The following is a 19,673-nucleotide window of genomic DNA, read 5'->3' as shown; positions in this document are numbered from 1 at the left end:
GTGGTGTTTTGGAACACTGGCAGCCTGATTGAAAAAACTATTACTAAATATTTTAAAATACTTCTTCAGAAGTCTCATTGAACCTGATCAGACCACTTCCATCAGTAAGCTCAATGAATAAGAAATTTACAATTGGTACCCACAATTACCTGTCAAGAGTTTAATCTCATTTTTGAGATTGAACTCATGTCCAAATATGATTCTCAAAAGATAAAACACAGAAAATGTTATTGCAACTATAAAAGAAAGAAGTTTCCACACATGTTTGTAAATTGAAACTTCTACTTTTAGATAAATAGCCAATCCACTTGACTGACCACTGTCACTTCATGCTCCCAGAGATATTCCCATTGCATAGAATCAGAGTAAGGAATTTTGCATGTGGAAATTACATGTTTCTCAACCTCACCTGTGTGTGTGCCTCCCACAGGAACATTGTATGTAATAATATGGACATCAACTGCTGCCCTGATTCAGAGGTCCTAACTGCCCACAGTCTTACTGAATTAAGTGGGAGCTGTAAATTCTCAGTAGCTTTGGGGATTAGACTGATACATCCTGACAGAAATTCACAGAAAGATTATTCCGTTACAGGTGAAGTATTCATGATATTAAATGTATCTCTGCCATGTAAGGTCTGGAGAATTGGCATTCTCTTTTGCAGACTACTGCCCAAAACTTTCAGTTGTTTTTAAGTTATGGCATTGCCACATGAAGTGTTGAAGATAGGTAAAATTAGAAATATGCACATATATTTTCCTAATGGAAAGCAGGAAATACCGAAAAGTATCTGTAATATTGATTACAGTTAATGCCAAGTAGCTATTATTACCAAGAACTGTGCTTCACAGAATCACAGAATGTTAGGGATTGGAAGGGACCTCTGGAGATCATCTAGTCCAACTCCCAAAGTTTATATTTTTATATATATATATATATATATATATGTATACATATATTTAGAACATATAAAACTTGATAAATCCCTTGCTTTCTTAAGATGACCACGGAGTTCCTTTAAATTAAACCATTTTGGCAGGCAGTGTCAGTATGTGCAGCTCCAAACTTCCTCATGCAAAACACCATAAATACAATATGTAGTAGACTAATATAATAGGCAAAATAAAAACAAATAATTATTTAATGAAGAAATAAAAAGTTTTACCCCTTATTCTTCTCTTAAGGGGACACTAAACCATTTCCACTTCCCCTATTCCCAGAACCAAAGCTTAGACTTCACCAGCTCTGGTAAAATTGTTAAATAGCAAAGTGTTCTGGTTATGTTTTTCTCATTTATGACACTAGTTATTTACACAATGCTATTGTAATATCCCAGTATTACTGTTAGTGAATATATCTCACTTTTGTTATACACCTTCAGACTGCCAAATATCCAGAACTTTAGAAGTACAATGTATAATCATGACACAGTAACATGAGACAAAGTCAACCTTCTGCTCCAAAATCCAATTCTGTGGTTGAATGTCAACAAGATGCAACATTACACTAAGTGCCCACAGTCAGCAGGAGCCTGGGGAACTGCAGGTTTCAGGGCAAACAGCCCAGATTAGAACTCACTCTGTACAAATAAACACAAGATGAAGGGCTGCAGTGTGGCAGAACAAAACTACTTTTGAGGTAAGGTCCTGGGGTGAGATTAATTATAATACATGCAAAACCTTAAGGTTTGTTAATACCTAATAAATCATTAAGGGAGGTAAGCAGGGAAATTACTTACTGCTATCTTGAATTAGTGTTTTAAACTGTGGCTAAAAGAGTATCTCATTAAACAGAATAACTAGTGAATGAATCAATGAACCATGGAATAAGAATGCTTGTTTCCCTGCATGTTGAACACCTAACAAAGAGGTGTTCTGATAAGCTTTTACCCACAGTAAGCAAAGTACCTTCCATCAACAGACTCCATCCTGGGATTGCATCTCCCTCACCACAGCATCACACACACTGCAGTGTAACACTCAACCAGGTGTTGATTTGTTTTTTATTAACAAAACCCAAACCAAAGCATCAGCCTTAGGGCTATCAGCCTGCTAATGTAACTTATCATTCCAGGCCCTCTTTCCCTGTCTCCATTTCTATCTTCACCATCCCTTTTCTCTCCCATGAATATTAATGGTGCTGAAGCATGTAAGTGTGAAGCTAAAGCCTGCATTTCAGAATGAATTCTTGCTAAGGGAAGAGCAAAAATTTGCCTCTTTTACAGCCCCCCATCCTCCAGAGAAAGCTCTCTGGGTGTTTCTTTTATGCAGCATAATCTTCTTTAGAAGAAATTCTTCAGAACCAGAAGACTTTTTATGACTTTGGAAGACCAAGGGAAGATTTCCAGTCTTTCTGATACTTACTCCAAAGAATATCAGCTTCCAAAGAGACCTCCAGCTTCAACTTAAAAATGCATGAAGGAAACTTCATGGTTGATCGTGTCTCTATTGCCCCTGCTCTGCAGAGCTGATCTTTGGTCTGCCTTGAGAATTCAAAACATATACTTACAAAACTGGATCTAAAATTGTGAGAGTTTTTTCCCTTGTCTTTCAAAGCAAGAAATGAATATGTTTTTCTTCATAAATACAATTTCATACCATTGTCAAATCTAAGCACAAGTTAAACCTTTTCCTGATTCCAGGTCTCAATATGTAGGTCTTTGCCAAAGAGCTCCTGGACTGAAAACTGACAAAGCCATTGGCCATACAGCCTGGGTAAACATCCAGGTACCCTCTCATTTCAGATTAGACAGATGTTAGGGACTTAATGGACATCTAGCTCTGCAATCAGGATGTCTGACTTAAAGCATTGCCACTTCTTCTGTTGGGTTTGAAGCTTGGCTTGCTGCTCCTCCCACATGCAAGGCTCATGGACTGCAAATCAAGTTCTTTAAGTTCCTGTTGGATTTCCACCTCTGTGTTTGCTATAGATGTGGAACTGCAGTCTCACCTGATGCTGATGGTGATGCTGTTCCACCAGCCATTTTGGGAATATTTCCATCTTTCCCTTTGCACAAAAGGATGTTGAGAAATTCTTATAACATAGAAGAATGGGCAGAACATTTAACCAGTATTAAATTCCTAAGAGAAGAAACTAAGCATAGTTATTTCCATTTTTGTTTTTTGATATATATTTGTAACAAAAGAGAAATCTCGTATCTTTTTATTTGGTGGAGCTTCATTGTATTGTGGTCACAATTTGCTGTTAACAAGAGAAAAATGAAGTCAGCTATAGCTTTTTGGTTCTCTTTCAAATCCAAAGAATAAAAATTTATGATGCTGTCCTGGAATCATTCCTAAACATACATTCTTGGACTTATTTTAAAAGAATTCTTTATTCCAAAAATAACTCCATACTCCAAAAATTTTGAGTCAGTATGTGCTGCCCATATTAAAAGCTTAGGCAGCTTTTAAAAGCTTAAGCTTTGCATACATCCTTTGTTTCAGAAAGGTATTGTGCAGCTTTCATTGTCTCTGTAACAAATAGCTTAATTAAAACAAAACTTTCCAAGGCAAAGTCTTAAAATACAATTCATGGCATAATGACTTTAAAATGAAATTCAGATCCGATGTAAGTCAATGCACCACTAAATTTTTTGCAGCAATGACTCATACCAGAGCTGAATCTGCTCTTTTTTTAAAAAACTGAAATCTTGATACCTCTATTACTGCGATGTTGGCCAATTTGGTTTCCTCTGTAACTGTTAGTGGCTTCCACCTCTGTATTTTAGAGCTGTCTAAAATGCAGCACAATGGAAGTGTGCACAACTTCTTAAGACACCAAATTTTGACAAAGAGCATCTGGCCTCACGTGGTACAGACTTCTTATGAGATCTTTGGAACTAATTCTATTAAAAGATCCAAAGAACTATGCAATAGGTCCTTCTACTTTTACTGCCTCTTAAGAGCTGTCCAAACTCTAACTTGGCATCTAGGCTTGTGACCCAGAGCTGGACCAGGAGATAGAGTGATGGAGCTTCTATGGAAACTTTCTTCTTTCACTCATTTTAGCTCCTTCACCAGATTTGTGTTACATACCTAAATATAACCTTTCTAAGAGGTCAGCATTTGCCAGCTGCTGGCTTTTAAACACAGCTGGCAGAGGAGGCTGTGTGGCAAGCTCTGCTCTCCATAAAGCTGCTGAGTGACCCTTCCATATCTTCAAACTAATATTATCAAATAATACTACAGTGCTATCAAAGCAAATAAGGACAGACAGAAGCTGCTGATGCTTCAGAAACAGTGAAGGGGAACACATCCTTACCCAAAAATACACCAGTGAAACAAAGAGGCTGCCTCCTTCCCTCTTCACCTGGTCCCCATTTCTGCCCAAAAATCAATTTCCTTTGGAGCAGCTGCTACTATTTGTTTCTTTAGCTATAGCCAGGCGTGGGAAGAACCTCACTTTCATGGCCTTCCAAGTTGCTGGTGAGGACTGTACCTGCCTTCCCAGTAGGATTTAGACAATTTCTTCAGTCATACACAGGATTTAAAAAAAAAGCTCTTAATTTACCACTGAGTTTGAACCCTAGTGGACAACTCTCTTTGTAAATTTGAACTAAATCAACCAAATTTTCATCATGTTGGTATTAGAGCTGGGTTTTATAAATAATATCATAATATACAAAATTTTCACAGACATTTTTAGCATAAGAAATATGGGGGATATTATATAGAATATATTAAAAGGAGATTTATTGTATTAATATATATAAAGTAGATAAGCATTGATTTATGCTATTAAGTATTAGTTTACACAATACATTTTATACATTTATGAGTACTTTAAATGGTAGTAAAAGTAAATGCTGATGTAAAGCTAAGACGGAAATAGCTTCAACTAATAACTTCAGCTCGGCAAATTCCAACAGATTCTTCCCATAACACTAAGCTTATGCACAGCTTAACTATTTTATGGTGCAACATTTTAAGCTTCACATTAAATTAAGCACTATGCTTGTAACTTAGAAAGAAAAACACAAAAATGCTACTGAAGAACTGTATGAGTAAGTTAACAGTTTTGTAAGAACTCTGGCTTCTGGATTTTCCTGAGTTTTGAGTGCCTGACTTTTTGACTTGTTACTGCATCAAAACTAAAAATTGTTTCTTAATGAAAGGAGAGGAGAAAAAAAAAAACAAATTTTGTTTGGGAATTTTCTACATGCTTTTGACTTCTTTAGCACATCTTATAAATTGCCTAAACTCAACCTCACACCTGTCAGTCTAAGAAGAGCTAAACAGAGAGATGCACTTAGTAAGTAGACCTCAGAGTGCTCCAGTTAGCTACAAAGGATGTAGAGAAAAAGTAGTGGCTCCACATTCTGTCTACTGCTATAACTAATTCTCATTAATTGGGGCCTGCCATTCTGCTCTCTTTGCTCTCATAAAATTAGAAGTCAATTTTAAAATGAACATAACAGCTATGTGAATCTGGACAAGGTATTCATTCAGTACTTGCCATACTTACCTTTCCATTTACTCTTGCTCCTCTTGTCTGCTTAGACATGGGCTTTTCACAGAAAGGTCTCTCTGAGTACTCCTGATTAATGCCAACATCAAGGCCACCTCAAAGTTGGTCCACAGACCATAGGTACAACAATATCCTGAGTCTCAATGCCTACCAGCTGTCTATATTACAATAGCAGCTCACCTAACTTCAGAAATACTGAGAGGAAACACATGAGAGCTTCAAATATTGTTGTCTCTCTCTCTCTGCTTAAACGGACCAACAAAGACTGTTAATAGTGGAAAACAAAACAAACAAAAAATCAAAAAGGTTTTGGCCAGACTAAGACTGGTCAGGGCACATTTTGAGGACTCAGTAATGATGATATCAATGTGGGCACAGCCTATGTGCTTGCTATGCACTTTACAGAAAGGACTCTCAGCTTCTGCAGTTCAAAAATGTGAATCAAGAAACTGGGTCACACTCAGAAGGGAAGCTTTTTTTTTTTTTTTTTTTTTTTTTGGGTGAGGATTAACTGAAACACAAAAATTGCTTGCCCTTCTTCTTTAAATGGGTTTTGACATTATTAAATGGCTTCTGTTGAGCCTCATTGGCACAGCTCAGACAGGCAGCCAAAGAAAACTATAATTGTAACTGTTATTTCCAGATAGACACAAGACAATCTGTTCAACAGCTAAAGTAAAATACCAGATGCTTCTCTCCTTTGAACAGCATCAGACTCCTTACAGCAACACTAAGTGATCCTCTAATAAGCTTTTTTTTACTGACACAGAAGACATAAGCCAGCCTAAAAAGGGTTCTGAGTATCAACATTTATTGTGTAGTCCCACATACAAAGATATGATATGAAATATATGTGATATGCAAATAAATAAAAAACAGAAAATTGCTTGTGTTTCCAGTCCAAAGTGTCCAGAGGTACCAAAGAAAAAAGCCAGCTGAAAAGAAACCTTACAAACACCACAAAAAAGCTATCCTGCACAAAAAGCCATATACAGCATATATGCTTCTAAATCTCATCCTATTTTGAGAAATGTGAGCATGGATAAGCCTTTTACTGCCACCATACACCATACTTCAGGGCAGTGAAAATAAGTAGGCTATCAAACAGCTGAACTAACAGACATGAATCAGCCTAGGGATCCAAACTTTTGCACCATAAAATTTTTACTCATGCTCATTCCTGTCAATGACAAGTTTAATTGCTGTTCAGTGGCATTCATTTTACTGTGAAATATTATTTCAGTTTTGCCCTCTTATTTATCCAGTGTGGGAACTACACATAAGCAGAAAGGACAAGTATCAGAGAACCAACCTGTAGCAGCCCAAAGCTGTTGTTTCAAGAACTCTGCTAGTCTGATGAGGATGCTTACATCCATCTTATGCTCAGATCACAAACATTCTGCCTGTGAAAACTGTTTCCCTGCCCACTTCCAGGCGTGCCAATGTGCAGCCCTGGAGGACCACTGACACCTGGTGGTCATGTCAGTCCTTCCCAGTAGTACCTGAAGAGAACACCGAGGTTTGGGGGAGGTAAAACCACTTCATTAATAATCAGCCTCCGTCGTAGCCCCCAGGGCTGGTAGTGTGACTTAAACTGGCATATCTCTGGGAATAAAACTGCTCTTATCTAGAAATAATGCATTAAAAAAACAAATAAACAAACAAACAAACAAGAAACCAGAAGAAAAAAATCAAATGTAAATGAATTCTAAAGAAGGCTTATGTCATGTATACATTGCATTTTACCATGACTTGCTCAGATTATATTGTACAGATGGCCTGACAGAAATACATACCAGGGAAGCATTGAGTTACAGGCTCTGTTTATACACTTAGTGGATCTTCTTGGTTGCAAGGAAATGCAAATGAACTGCAACATACAAACAACAAACTCAGTTAAAGCTGCCAGCACATTAATAGTATTGTTGGATTAAACTTTACAGATATTAAAGCTTTTCTAAACAAAGCACATTTAATTCAACAAGTTTTTGAGAACAACTGGGTCATGAAATAGAATTATATCAAACTGGTTTGGACTAATAAAAAAAAAAGGCATTGTTTCCTAGGTAAGATGTTTCTTATTACTGAAAAGCAGCAATGAGAGTTAGCAATGTCTTTTGCTAGACAAATAACACAATATTAAATTATAAGCAGGAGTATTTGTGATTTTACACATTTTGATATCTGCTAGGTGGTGGCAGAAACAGCAAAAAGAAACTGCCTCAGTTCTCTCAAGCAAACTTGAGAGCCAATCTCCTTGGCAGCCAAAAGCAATTGTGCAGAGCAACCACGGCCACCAGCACTGGATCTGTACAAGGCCTGTAAGTGTTGTCTGCTGACAGGCAAACATTTAAAGCCATGTTTTGCTTGTTGCAGTTATCTGCAGCTTGTAAATTAAACTCAGAGGTGCTCAGACATTCATCAGAAATACAAAAATCTCACTAAACTGTCATGAGAATTTTCAGCACTTCCCAATTATTTTCTTGCTGGGAAATTATTCAAAATATGCTTTCAGCTAAATGTGCGTTTCTCATTGAAATGGGACTTAAGGTCAAACCTAGTAAAACTGTCAGCATCTTCTGAGTACTGGGAAGTAATCAGAGTGGTTTTCTACACCTTTCCTACATGTTACAAGAGTGCAGCTTTGCAAAAAAAATTTCTGCAGTACAACTCATCTGTCTCCAAACTGATCTATATTTTTCATTTACCGTGAAAATGACACCTCTCCATAACTAAACAGGTTGTTAGATTACAGTTTCATGTTTGATCTAGGCTACCTAACCAGACTGACAGATAATGAACTATTTTAAAATTAACTTTACAAAATGTATTGTTGTAAATATGTTTTCTAGTTGGTTGTGGCAATGTTGTGAGCAAACATTTCATAGAGGCACATTGCTAACATAGGCAAGTAGTGTGCAAAAAATTACCAGTGCTCAGAGTGGAAACGAGTAGTTACATGGGGCACTAATATGGAGACACCTCTATAGAGTGAGCCACACCAAGGAAACCAGGAAATGTGCCCCAAGATAATCAGTTTTGACTCAGCCAGGGGCTGCACCTGAGCTGGATACCTGGCTGGGCCAAAGGCTACCCAAAATGCTGCCAATGTGAGGTTTTTCACTCCCATTTGTATTTCAGATGAAGTTTACTATCACTTAATCACTGATGCCCCTGGAGAATTTCATTTGTGGGGCCAGTAAATCCCTGGGTTTTGTCTGTATTTCAATTCTCTTCCTGTACTACTTCATGAACATATAGTGATAAAAGTGGCTTCACAAGACTCCTTTTTAACATACTCCTAAAGGTCCAACTACAGATCAATATACATTAATTAGCAGAGAGACAGTCACTGCCATACATGACAGGTACAGGGCTTACATTCCACTTAAAACCCACTCCAAGCCTTTAAGTGCTGTTTTCAGTACTTCAGCAATGCTGGTTTCTGCACAATTATGTATTTCACCCACAATGAAAAGTTGTCACAATTCTGCACATCTATTAAGTAAAAGCAGTATAATTAGGTTAGCTACTTGGTTAAGGAGACAATAAATACTTCAACAAAGCACTGTCACAGCTCTTAGAAGTCCTCATCTGAAAATCAAGTCTCTTCTTTCCTTTGTTGTGCCCCCAGTATACACTTCCACAAATATCTCGGCATTGCCAATCCAATTATGCAACAGCAGGAGGCGATTCCTGGGTGACAGTGTTCAAATTCACAGACATAACCTTTCTTCTATGTTTGTATTTAATTGGAGATAGATTCTTCAGGGACAGAGATGCCTTCTACTCACCACCAGGGGCAGGTGGGTCTAAATATACTTTTGCCTGGTTCTAACTGAGAACGTGATGCTGGCAAACCTCTTCCGAAGACACACAAAAGCAAGATAACCCATTCCCACCAGCATGCTGACCAGCAGACTGGTTCCAAGAACCTTGGGTGCCCTTTTCTTGGCCACACGGAAAGCTGTTGGCAGAACAGCAGAGATTAATATATTGTTGACATGTCCTAAAACTTTGTAAAATGCTTTTCTCTTCAGGACACGCTCATAATACGCTTCCAAGTTGGGCCGCTTTCCGTTTCCCCAGTTCCTTCTTGCTAATCCCAGGAACTTCAGGCGGTGTAAGGTGACAGCAAGGGATACATCTGCCAGGCTGAAGAAATCACCACAGAGCCAAGGCTGATTTTCACCTTCTAAGCAGAGAGAAAACATAAAGAATTAGGAGACAATGGAATACGAACACACGTAGAAGCCTTCATAGGCTAACATTTAATTTAGTGATATTTTTAAATGCTGTCTAATAAACACCACCAGTACTTCAGCTAAGATTTAACTTAATCACTGAACATCTTACTAATCCCTGTCCATTCCTTCACACAATTCAGTAAAGCCTTAGGCTCAGCAGCCTGGCCTAGGTTTGTTAAGGACAAAAGGAGCCACATTTCATGTTCATAAATTAAAACCCACAGTAAACACTTATTTTTCCTCAACTACTTTTCAAAAATCTGGATCTAATTAAGCAGAAGTGGAAAGAAGGAAGGCAGTTTAGCTTTTACTGAAAAGCTACTACTTGCCCAAAGAGTTTATCATCTTGCCTGTGTCACTCAGCTCTATGGCATACACCCAAGAACTGATAATTTGCTGGAGGCTTCAGAGTCAAAAAGAAGTGGATCAGATGACTGACCTGCACCAAGAACACCAGCTTAGTGTTATGACACTTTGTCTACCACCCCTTCCTTTGTGTCTCCTGGATGCCAAACTATGGGGTGTTTACACTGAGAAGCCTGAGAACTGATGGATATTCACTCTGCCCACCATTAGTCAGGGGCACAGATGGAGACGCCAGGCTCCCTTTCCAGTCAAAGGGAAGAATCTTAGAGGCATGGCTCAGAGCAGGCAGTGCAGGCAGCATCACAACTCTAACTTCAGTGTTAGAGAAAGGGATTACCCCTACTGCACACAGACAGAGCTTTTGAAATCCAGGACACAAAATTTGGTAGTTAGCATTGCTGTCCCCAGGAGTACTCTGCTACAGCCTAGATCTCAACCAGTACCATGCCATTCCCTCCTCATTTGCAATCTTTTGCAGTTCTTCCCACACAAGAGGCGTCTGAAATGGTTGGCATGAAGCTTCAGCAGCACCTTTGTGGAAAGAGAAACACTCCAACATCTCTCTCAACTCATTTGCCACCAGAGGAAAGCAGCAGTTTGGCACACTACTGGCACCAGTTCATTCCAACTGTTATACAGGTCTGGAAGAAAGGACTCTACAGAGAATGAACACATCTTCTCTTGCTGAAAGGATAGGGATTCATCCAGTGCATTATGTAAACAAAATGATGGAAAAGAAGACCAAAGAAGCCAACCTGTGTGAAAGAAAGATGCCTGCAAGTGGCAGCAGCAGCTAAAGCACTAGCAAGAGAAGCAGAAGCTTAGCAGTGGACCAGGACCTGACAGAAGCATTGTTCACAAACTCAAAAAATGTGGATACCTCAGAAAAAATTCCAAGAGCCATTTAACAGTCCTATGTTTTACTAAGTCCTGTGATCCTGTTGGTTTTCATAAACTCAATATTGTATCACTTAACTCCTTGCAAAGGCTCTGCAACAGGGAAAGCAAAGAGGCTGCTGGAAAGATGATATTTTTGCTGATCAAAATTTCAACATCCTTTGTGAATTAAAACCTTTTTCTACAACTCACTGCTGAGGCAGCAGAAAATTCAACACAGATTTTCAATTTCTGGTTAAAAGCTACTATCTTGATAGTAATGTATATTACCACAGGCATTTATAGAGACAAATGAAAAGAGTTATTGATTGGAGCAGATCCAGCTGATATTGACTGATGTTTCATGTAGCTCCCAATGGAGTCAGAGGAAGGATTCCTATTATCACTGGGAGTTGGACCACAACCTGAATAAGCAGACAACTAATGCCACTTAAACAAAAACTAACATTCAGAGAGGGGGGAGAGAGGTTACTTAATGATATGAGTGCTTATCCAGACAGCTAATTCTGCGTATAACACAAGTATCAGCAGAGTATTTAAACAAAATCTTAATAAACTTGTGTTAAAAATTAAGGTCACAATCATAGTCAACTGAGACCTGCAAGTACAATATCAACAATAACATTCCGTAATTCAGGTTTTTCTTTGTTTATAAAATATTGCAAAATAGTGCAGCTAATTATACTCACTGCCAAAAATGTGATCAAGCACTCTTGTAAGACTTCAACTGACTGACAGGAAGAGTAATCTAAACTAGTATTTAAAACACTATTTATTCCTTCTGTGAAATTAAATCAGTATATGCTAAAAGACTGAAATAGCATACATTAAAACCAGCCCTGCAATAGTGTTGTCAACCAGTTTACACAGTCTCCCCAAACATAAGCATCAACAGGATTTTGTGGAATAATTCCTTACCTGGTGTCTCCTCATTTCGCCGCTGCAATTCAGTCTCAACTTGATCCAAAACTTTTTCTAGTTCATCCAGTATTTTCTTTAGATACTTTATATTATCATGATCCAGCAATTTTGACTGAATATAGATAGATACAGGTTAGTGTTTTACTCGTTGTTCCTTTACTTAGCTACTACAGTGCTTATTTTATAAAATGTGATTATTTTCACCACATACTCAGCTGAATACCACTTGGATACTGGTGACAGTTCAGGTAACAGATGACAAATATTAGGATTGTTAGGTATCAAGATTTGCCTCACCCTGCAGGGTGCTCAAGAGCCCAACACCAGAACTGCCATGTACTCACCTTTTAAGCCAGTGGGACCGGTCCAATACTTCAGCACACACCTGAAGTGTGTAGCTGACCTGAGGGACAGGCTGCTTCATGCCTTTGTAGGGCTAAACCACTGTGTGATACTACTGGCAATGAGAGGTGAAACAAATGTTTATATTCTGACAGAAAAAAAATCTGACACTAAGAAGCAGCTCCCAAAAAAGGGGGTGAAAACAAAGAGTTTTCTTACTTTAAGGCGCTTCTGTTTTGCTATATAGGCATCTTGAAGGTCTGGATTTTCTTCCGCGAGCTTCTTCAGCTCTGATTCTGTGTTACTTATTTGGCCTTATACAAAAAAGAAAAAAAAAAAAAAAAAAGAAAAAGAAAGAATGGTATTAGACATCCAAAAGTACCCATAATGTAATCCACAGGAAGTGATCAGTAGCTTGTGTAAAAATTTCCCACTGGTGAAATGGAAAGTGGCACTTCAATGAAGCATCACCATCAAAGTGGGATTCAATAGCATCATGGTTTGGAAAACTTAACTGCTGTATAAATCACCCCACCACACCTTTTCTTCATTAGTTTCATCAAGTGGTGACCTGCCTGGCAAGTATGAGGAATTCTTGATTATATGTCTCTCTTATTCAGATAAAACTATTTTGTTGCCAAAACCTGTGCTAAATCGATGAAATTCTACTTCACATACCTTGGGCCTCTTGTGTTTTGGTACCTCAGTTCCTGTGCTCCTAACACACTTTTCATACTGCAGAAGTGTAGACAGGCCCATTCTGAGATTTTGTGTAGGTCATATGCATAATTCCACAGCAGAAGCACAAATACCACTAAATACAGAACCAAGATGTGTTCAGCACACCAAAATGTGACATCAAAATCTGTGATCCCATTTGGAAATGTTTGTTATGGAGTAGATGGACATTCTAGAAAAACACTTTATATGACTTAGAGAAGCAATTATGTGAAAAATTTAACATAATTTTACTGATTTCTACTTTTCTCTCCTTAAAATAGGGATTTGTTTGAAAATGCTATATTTACAGACCTAGAATACCAATAGATAGTGAACAATAAGTTATCATCTAAAAATAGGTAGTTCCAGTAATAAACTGTGAACAAAAATAAAATTATAGGGTATGAATCACCTCTCACATGTACTTGATAATTAAGATTAGTTCCAATTAAGTCTAATTTATTAGACTGATAAAAACATCCTGCTAGAGAATAATGAACTCACAATTTTATACATTCTTTGTTTCAACCTGACATGCTGGTGAAACTGAAGAATGTAGAAATTGAAGGCTGTAATTGCACAACTAAAATATTACATATGAAATTAATTGCTTCATTAGACTTGGTATGCATAAAAATAACATAACTGGCTGGTGGTTTATTATATCTAGCACTCTGAAAAAGATCAGCTTTTCAAAGATGAAAATTAAACAATGTGGAAGGGGGTTTGAACAAGCAAAGGAAATAGTAATAATCATGGTAAAAAAATGTCTCAAATCAAGAAAGCAAGCTATGCTTTAAGATACGATAAAAAAACAAAGAAAAGCTATGCATTTCCATTTTCAAAACATAACACAAAATAAATTAAAAGTATATGCATAAATTATCAAGGACTGAAATTAACACTGGAAATCTGTGCTCAATATATTCTGCTTAAGGTGCACTGAAGACAGAAGATTAATATAATGCAATATCCTATTAACTGGCAGACATTCAGAACTATACTGGTACATACTACGAATTCTGCTGGTAGCATAGGCTGGAATCATGGAGTCCACTGTTAACTCAGGATGCAGGATGCAGCCATGTGTGTAGGCATCCATAGGCAAGGAGTCTAAAAGCTCTCTATAATGTTGAACCCTTGGATAATACATGCTCCCTTCTTCTGGCATTAATCTTGGTACTCCCTCTGCAATACGAAGTTAAAAATAAAGTTAATGAAAAAATGTATATACATATGCTTCATTTTAAAACTTTTGAGTAATTCCAGCCTCCATGCAGCAACCCACATAAACATGTATTTAAGAGGCCTTCAAATCAGAAAACTGGTTGCAGCACCTATTTCCTACTTCTAGGAATGGGCAACCATGACACACAACATTCTAGCCCTCTCACAGTAGGGCACAACTGAGGTTCTATTGTTCCAGCTCTAACATGACTACAGAAAATTGCAGTATAGGAATCCTGCTCAAAGCATAACAAGAAGTATTCCTAGACACCACTAGATTTACCCTGCCCTCAATCTGCCTGGGCACCAACTTCTCATTTGATGTCAATCCCTTCATTAAATACATATTATATTCACCCAGCAATGAAGTTCTCCTCATGCCTTAGAAATCATAATGCTACACACCTGAAACACAAAATGCCACATCTTCACATATAAAAAGCATAACTCTGCATTTCCTTCAAAAACTGAGGCAGTCTATCTTCAGGCAATACAAGCACAAAGAATTTCACGAGCCTGCATGTGAGCAGTTCTGAATTTTTGCTTTCTACTTTTTACAGCCTCACTCCATTTTGCCTCCCAAAATAATTTACTTATTCTACTTCATTTTTTTCCACCCAAAATTATTCTAGAATTAAGCTTCTTTCTTTTTTTTTTTTTTTTTTTTTTCCTCACAGGGAAGCAGGACCTGCCTGACAACCACAGTTGTGCAGCTCTCTGTTCACCACATCATTTTGCACAGCAGCCTCACCACAGGGTTAGCACAGGTCAGGGCTTGCCCTCGTTGACTTCTCCATCACTCCTGAATGGGTGAGGAGGACAGTGGGGGGGGGGGTTCTCTGCAGCTGTTTGCAGAGGAGCTGCAAGGCCTTCCATTCATTTCAAGGGAATGTGTTTTTACCCCGTGCCACCACCTATCAGGAGAACCCGCTTACTTAGAACCACAGAACCATTTTGCTTGGAAAAGACCTTTACAATGATCAAATCCAACCATTAACCTAGAACACTGCTAAGCCCATTGCTAAACTGTGTCCTTCAGCACTATGTCTACACATCTTTTAAATACCTCCAGGGAGGTGACTCCACCACTTCCCTGGGCTGCCTGTTCCAGTGCCTGACAGTGACTGCTGAGGCTATAAACATTTTCTGGTCCTGAATGAACCAAGACATAGTGATACAAAGCTGACCCCAGCACTCCTGCACACTACATGTACAAGGGGAAGGGTTTCACAGCGAAACACCAATGGGATTACCATCAACAAACGTTGCTTCAAGGTAATCGATAATCTGCGTTGCCTCACAAATGATGTTTTCCCCGTGGATCAGGACCGGTACTTCTCCAGCAGAATTTAAGCGCATGAACCACGGCTCATTGTGCTCGCTCAGCGGCAGGTTCACATCGTGCTCTTCGCACTTCAGGGATTTTTCGGCGATCGCCAAGCGCACCTGCAGCGGCATCACCGGGGTTGCCCCAAGAGACGAACTCCCCGGGCATCCGCGGACCCAGACCCGCCCGACCCCGACCCCCTCCGGGCGCTGCCGTCCCCATGCTCAGCACCCGCGGTGGGTGCGCGGGGGCTGCCGGCAGCGCCCGGGCCTGTGACCGGCGGGAGGAGCCCACCCGCGGCCCGCAGCCCGCCCGCACCCCCACTGCCCCCACCGCACCTTCTGCGAGGAGAAGGACTGCGTCCAGTGGTACAGAACCAGCGGCGCCATGCCCGGCGGCACGGCACGGCTCGGCTCGGCCTAGCTGGGCTCGGCCCGCAGCGGAGACCTTCGGCTCGGTTCGATTCGACACGCTGCGCTGCGCCGGGCGGAGCAGGAGGCCTGCGCGGGTGCGCAGCGGCGGCTGTGCCCGCCCCGCCTCGGCCTGCTCTTGGAAATTAAAAGACGGGGGTGCCCGGAGGGTGCGGGGGACCCCCCGTCCTTCCCTTCAGCCGGCTCCCGCACCGCTCAGAGGACGGCCCCTCCTCGGGGGAAACCTCTCCGAGCATCCCCCGGGGAAGCGCAGAAAGATGGATGCGCAGGTAAAAAGGTCACATGGCAGGCTTTTCCTTTTTCCCTTTTTAATCCTTTTTTTTTTTTTTCTTCCTTGAACAAGTAGTTCCACAATGAATTTCAGGGACATTGGTATCACAGTCCTGCAAAAAAAAAAGAAAAAAAAAAAGATAAACATTACAAGACATCCTGAACTGAACCCTATGGGTATAAATACTCTATTGCAAAATACACTTCAGTTATAGCAAGAAGAAAAAAAGCTCTATAATAATATAGACTTATTTTGCTTTCAGATGCATTCTTTAAATTTCAAGAGACAAGGCTTTTCAATTATTATTTTTTCCTAGAAAAAATTAGGAAGAAAAAAATGCATGGGTTTTTTTGTTTTTTTTTTCCAAATAGGGTCCTGAAGAGCATCTGATAACAAACAGGAGCTTCCATCATCAGAAAATATTTCATCTATATCTCATGCTGGAGATAGTTTCGAAGATGCAATCACTTGATGGTACACACACTAGATGGTATCTGTTGTATCAGGGAGATGAGCAGACTAAAAAACTTGAGTCCAGTATATATATATATATATATATATATATATATATATATATATATATATATATAAAGCTCCCTTTATCCTGACTGCTTGATCTGCAATAAAAGTGACTACTTCAGGTGAACCAGATAACCCACTCTCACATGCAATTTCTATATACCAGATAAATCCCACCATTAGTATCCTGAAGAGCTGAATCTGGTCTGTTGAAAGCTGTACCTCAGTAACAAATACATTTGATTTTAAGGGAAATTTTGACTCATGTTTAGCAAGAAAATGGATTAAAGTCACTGAAAAAGACAAGGTAATGGAGAAATCTTATAAGTCAAAAGGGAAGGAACAATGAGCCAGCTCCAGCCTCATACTGTTCATGTGAGCATGCACAAGGGCAGCCTTGTGCCTTCTCCAGAGACTGCTCCCAGATGGAGTCACAAACAGAAAAAATCTCTTCAGAAGGGAGGCACAATGAGAGGCATCTCACAAATGCCATCTGATAGTAGTCTGTGTGTTACTGATGGTAAATCCTACACTTTTGGGAATTTTAATTCTTAAAAAAAATTGGAGAGTGTGCTTAAAATTGATAATAATAATGCAGTCAATGGAATGAGATAAATGCATTACAACTGGACTAATCTGCTTCCAAGACATATGTCTAAGGTAAGAGTGTTGGAATACCCTCTTTTGGACTAGGGCATTAATCTACAATTTGCTGACACGGGTTTCTACCTGGGTTGCTGTACACTTTCTCATAGCTAGATTTTGCAGTATCTCAAGGCAAAGAACTGAGCATCGGATACCTCAGACTTTTTTTTTTTTAATTGACATGCACTGAACACACTTTTCCAGGCTTGGGTTTTTGTTTTGTTTTGGATTTTTTCCTCAATTTTGTCAGTTACCAGACCACTGCTAAATTTCAATTCTCATGTTTAACTAAATCATTTAACATCAGACATGGACCTCTGAGCTTCATTTGTTTTCTCACCTGTTTCAGATGCCTCGAAAGGCAATGAACTTCTGACCAAAAAAAAAGGAGGAAAAGGACCAGATAGAAGTATTTCCTACCTCCCTATCCCTGTCGTAGCTGTTCTCCCCACTGACCACACGAGGCCTCCCTTTTCCAAAAATATGATGCTAAGTACCTTCTCCCTTCGGTGATGCTGGAGATGAGAAAGGGCTGACCTTTTTTCCTCAGGAGGAGCATATAGACACCCACTTGTTTGCTCCAAAACATCTCTATCTTGTTGTACATGAAGAAAAGCAAGCAAAAGGGCACTGTTATGAAAAAGGTTACAGCATCCTGGAAAACTTTTTTCCACAAAGTTTTACACAACTGAAATTAAGATAGTGACTGTAAAGGTATTTTTACTGTGTAAATGTCACGAATACTCAAGCAGCACAGGGAAAAAGCCACACAACTGCAAATCTGATCAGCACCTTGGCACATTCCTGTTGTACACAGACTGATAGTGCTGTCTTATAGATCACTTTTCTTACCAGACTGATATTCTTGTTCTGTTTCTCTACTTGGACTCCCTTGGACCTTTTTAGCATCCTATACATGTTTACAAACACACATATTATACATCCCTGTAAAAGTTGGGGGTTTTATGCACATCTATATACATCATGGAAAGAAAATAACATCTACAAGTATTACTAACAGATAAGCAATACCAAAATCAACTTAATAAGATGGTATATAGATTCAAAGACATGGAAATCAGTGTTCTGGTCATTTCTAATTCACCCCTCACTCTGTGATAATGTCAAGAAACATCCAGTCCAGGTGTGTTATAAAAGCTACTGCTGCTAGGAAAAAAAATTACCATTTCTTATTAGATCAATTTTTTTTTTAATGCATATTGAAAATTTTTAGATTCAATTAGATTACAGGTGGAAAAAATATTTTCATAGATTCATAGGATGGCTAGGGTTGGAAGGGACCTTAAAAATCCTACAGACCCCATCCCCCTGCATGTGCAGGGACATTTCCCACTAGACCTCATCCAACCTGGCCTTGAACACTTCCAGGGAGGGGGCATTAGCAACCTCCCTAGGCAGCCTATTCCAGTATCCTACTATTTTTCCCTAATATCTAACCTAAATCTTCCTCTTTCAGTTTAAAGCCATTATCCCTAGTCGTGTCCCTACCCTCTCTGGTAAAAGGCCCATCCCCAGCTTTCCTGGAGGCCCCCTCAGGTACTAGAAGGCCACTCTCTCAGCCCATCTTCACAATAGAGATGCTCCAACCCTTTGCTCATCTTTTTTGGTCCTTTTCTGGACCTTCTCCAACAGGTCTATATATTTCCTGTGCTGGGGGTTCCAAAGCTGTCCAGGTATGGTCTCACAAGAGCAGAACAGAGTGGCAAAATCCCCTCCCTCTCTCTGCTGGCCGGATTTCTTTGGATGCAGCCCAGGATGTGGTTGGGTTCCTGGGCTGTGAGCACACACTGGCAGCTCATGGCAAGCTCCTCAGCTACTACCACCCTCAAGTGCTTTTCCTCAGGGAAAATTTTGCCTCAGAGCCATGACAGCTGAAAATTATCTGGATTCTGTGTATGCATCATGAACAGATGCATTGGTTCTGTTCCAAGTGCAGAACTGGCCTGACAGTGGCACAGAAGTTAATACTGTTTGGGAAAGTAAGACGGGTTCTATTCTGGACTTTCTGTCATCAGTAGGTATTGGCTAAATTCCAGTTGCACACAGTGCATTACTGGCAATGACATAAATAAAATATCATTACAAAAAAAATAAAATAAAAAATAATAAAAAAAAATTTAAAAGCATGGAATTCAGATGCACAGGTGAGATTTAATAGACACAAGAACTGTCTTTAATATGACTGATGAATCAGTTATGCAGCCCTTCAGGAACAGTGAGAGCAAAGTCACATCTTGACAGTCACAGCTGAGACTATCTATGCCCTAATT

The 19,673-nt window shown here is 39.4% G+C and overlaps 1 protein-coding gene across 1 annotated transcript; it reads right to left on the bottom strand.

The window, feature by feature from the left end:
- Positions 1 to 6,262: 6,262 nt before the first annotated feature.
- GDAP1 (ganglioside induced differentiation associated protein 1) lies at positions 6,263 to 19,497 on the bottom strand. The gene is made up of 7 exons (XM_071737802.1): positions 17,803 to 19,497; positions 15,855 to 16,330; positions 15,443 to 15,635; positions 13,977 to 14,150; positions 12,462 to 12,556; positions 11,898 to 12,012; positions 6,263 to 9,664 (listed from the first exon to the last, which is right to left on the bottom strand). The coding sequence occupies exons 2-7, from the start codon at positions 15,903 to 15,905 to the stop codon at positions 9,282 to 9,284; spliced, it is 1,011 nt and encodes a 336-aa protein (XP_071593903.1). The 5' UTR covers positions 15,906 to 16,330; positions 17,803 to 19,497; the 3' UTR covers positions 6,263 to 9,281.
- Between the last annotated feature and the right edge of the window lie 176 nt (positions 19,498 to 19,673).

Source organism: Heliangelus exortis, chromosome 2, assembly GCF_036169615.1.
Source record: "Heliangelus exortis chromosome 2, bHelExo1.hap1, whole genome shotgun sequence".
NCBI classification, from domain to species: domain Eukaryota; kingdom Metazoa; phylum Chordata; class Aves; order Apodiformes; family Trochilidae; genus Heliangelus; species Heliangelus exortis.
The sequence above is the reverse complement of the archived record's forward strand: the minus strand, read 5'-3'. Positions and strand labels throughout refer to the sequence as shown.

Bases quoted from the DNA above. Each gene is read 5' to 3' on its own strand.
- GDAP1 (XM_071737802.1), bottom strand. From the start codon at position 15,905: ATGGCGCCGCTGGTTCTGTACCACTGGACGCAGTCCTTCTCCTCGCAG. The intron at 12,557-13,976 runs GTATGTACCAGT...TTTTTGTATAAG, and splicing joins TGCTACCAGCAGAATTCGTA to GCCAAATAAGTAACACAGAA. The intron at 12,013-12,461 runs GTAAGAAAACTC...ATCTATATTCAG, and splicing joins CAAAACAGAAGCGCCTTAAA to TCAAAATTGCTGGATCATGA.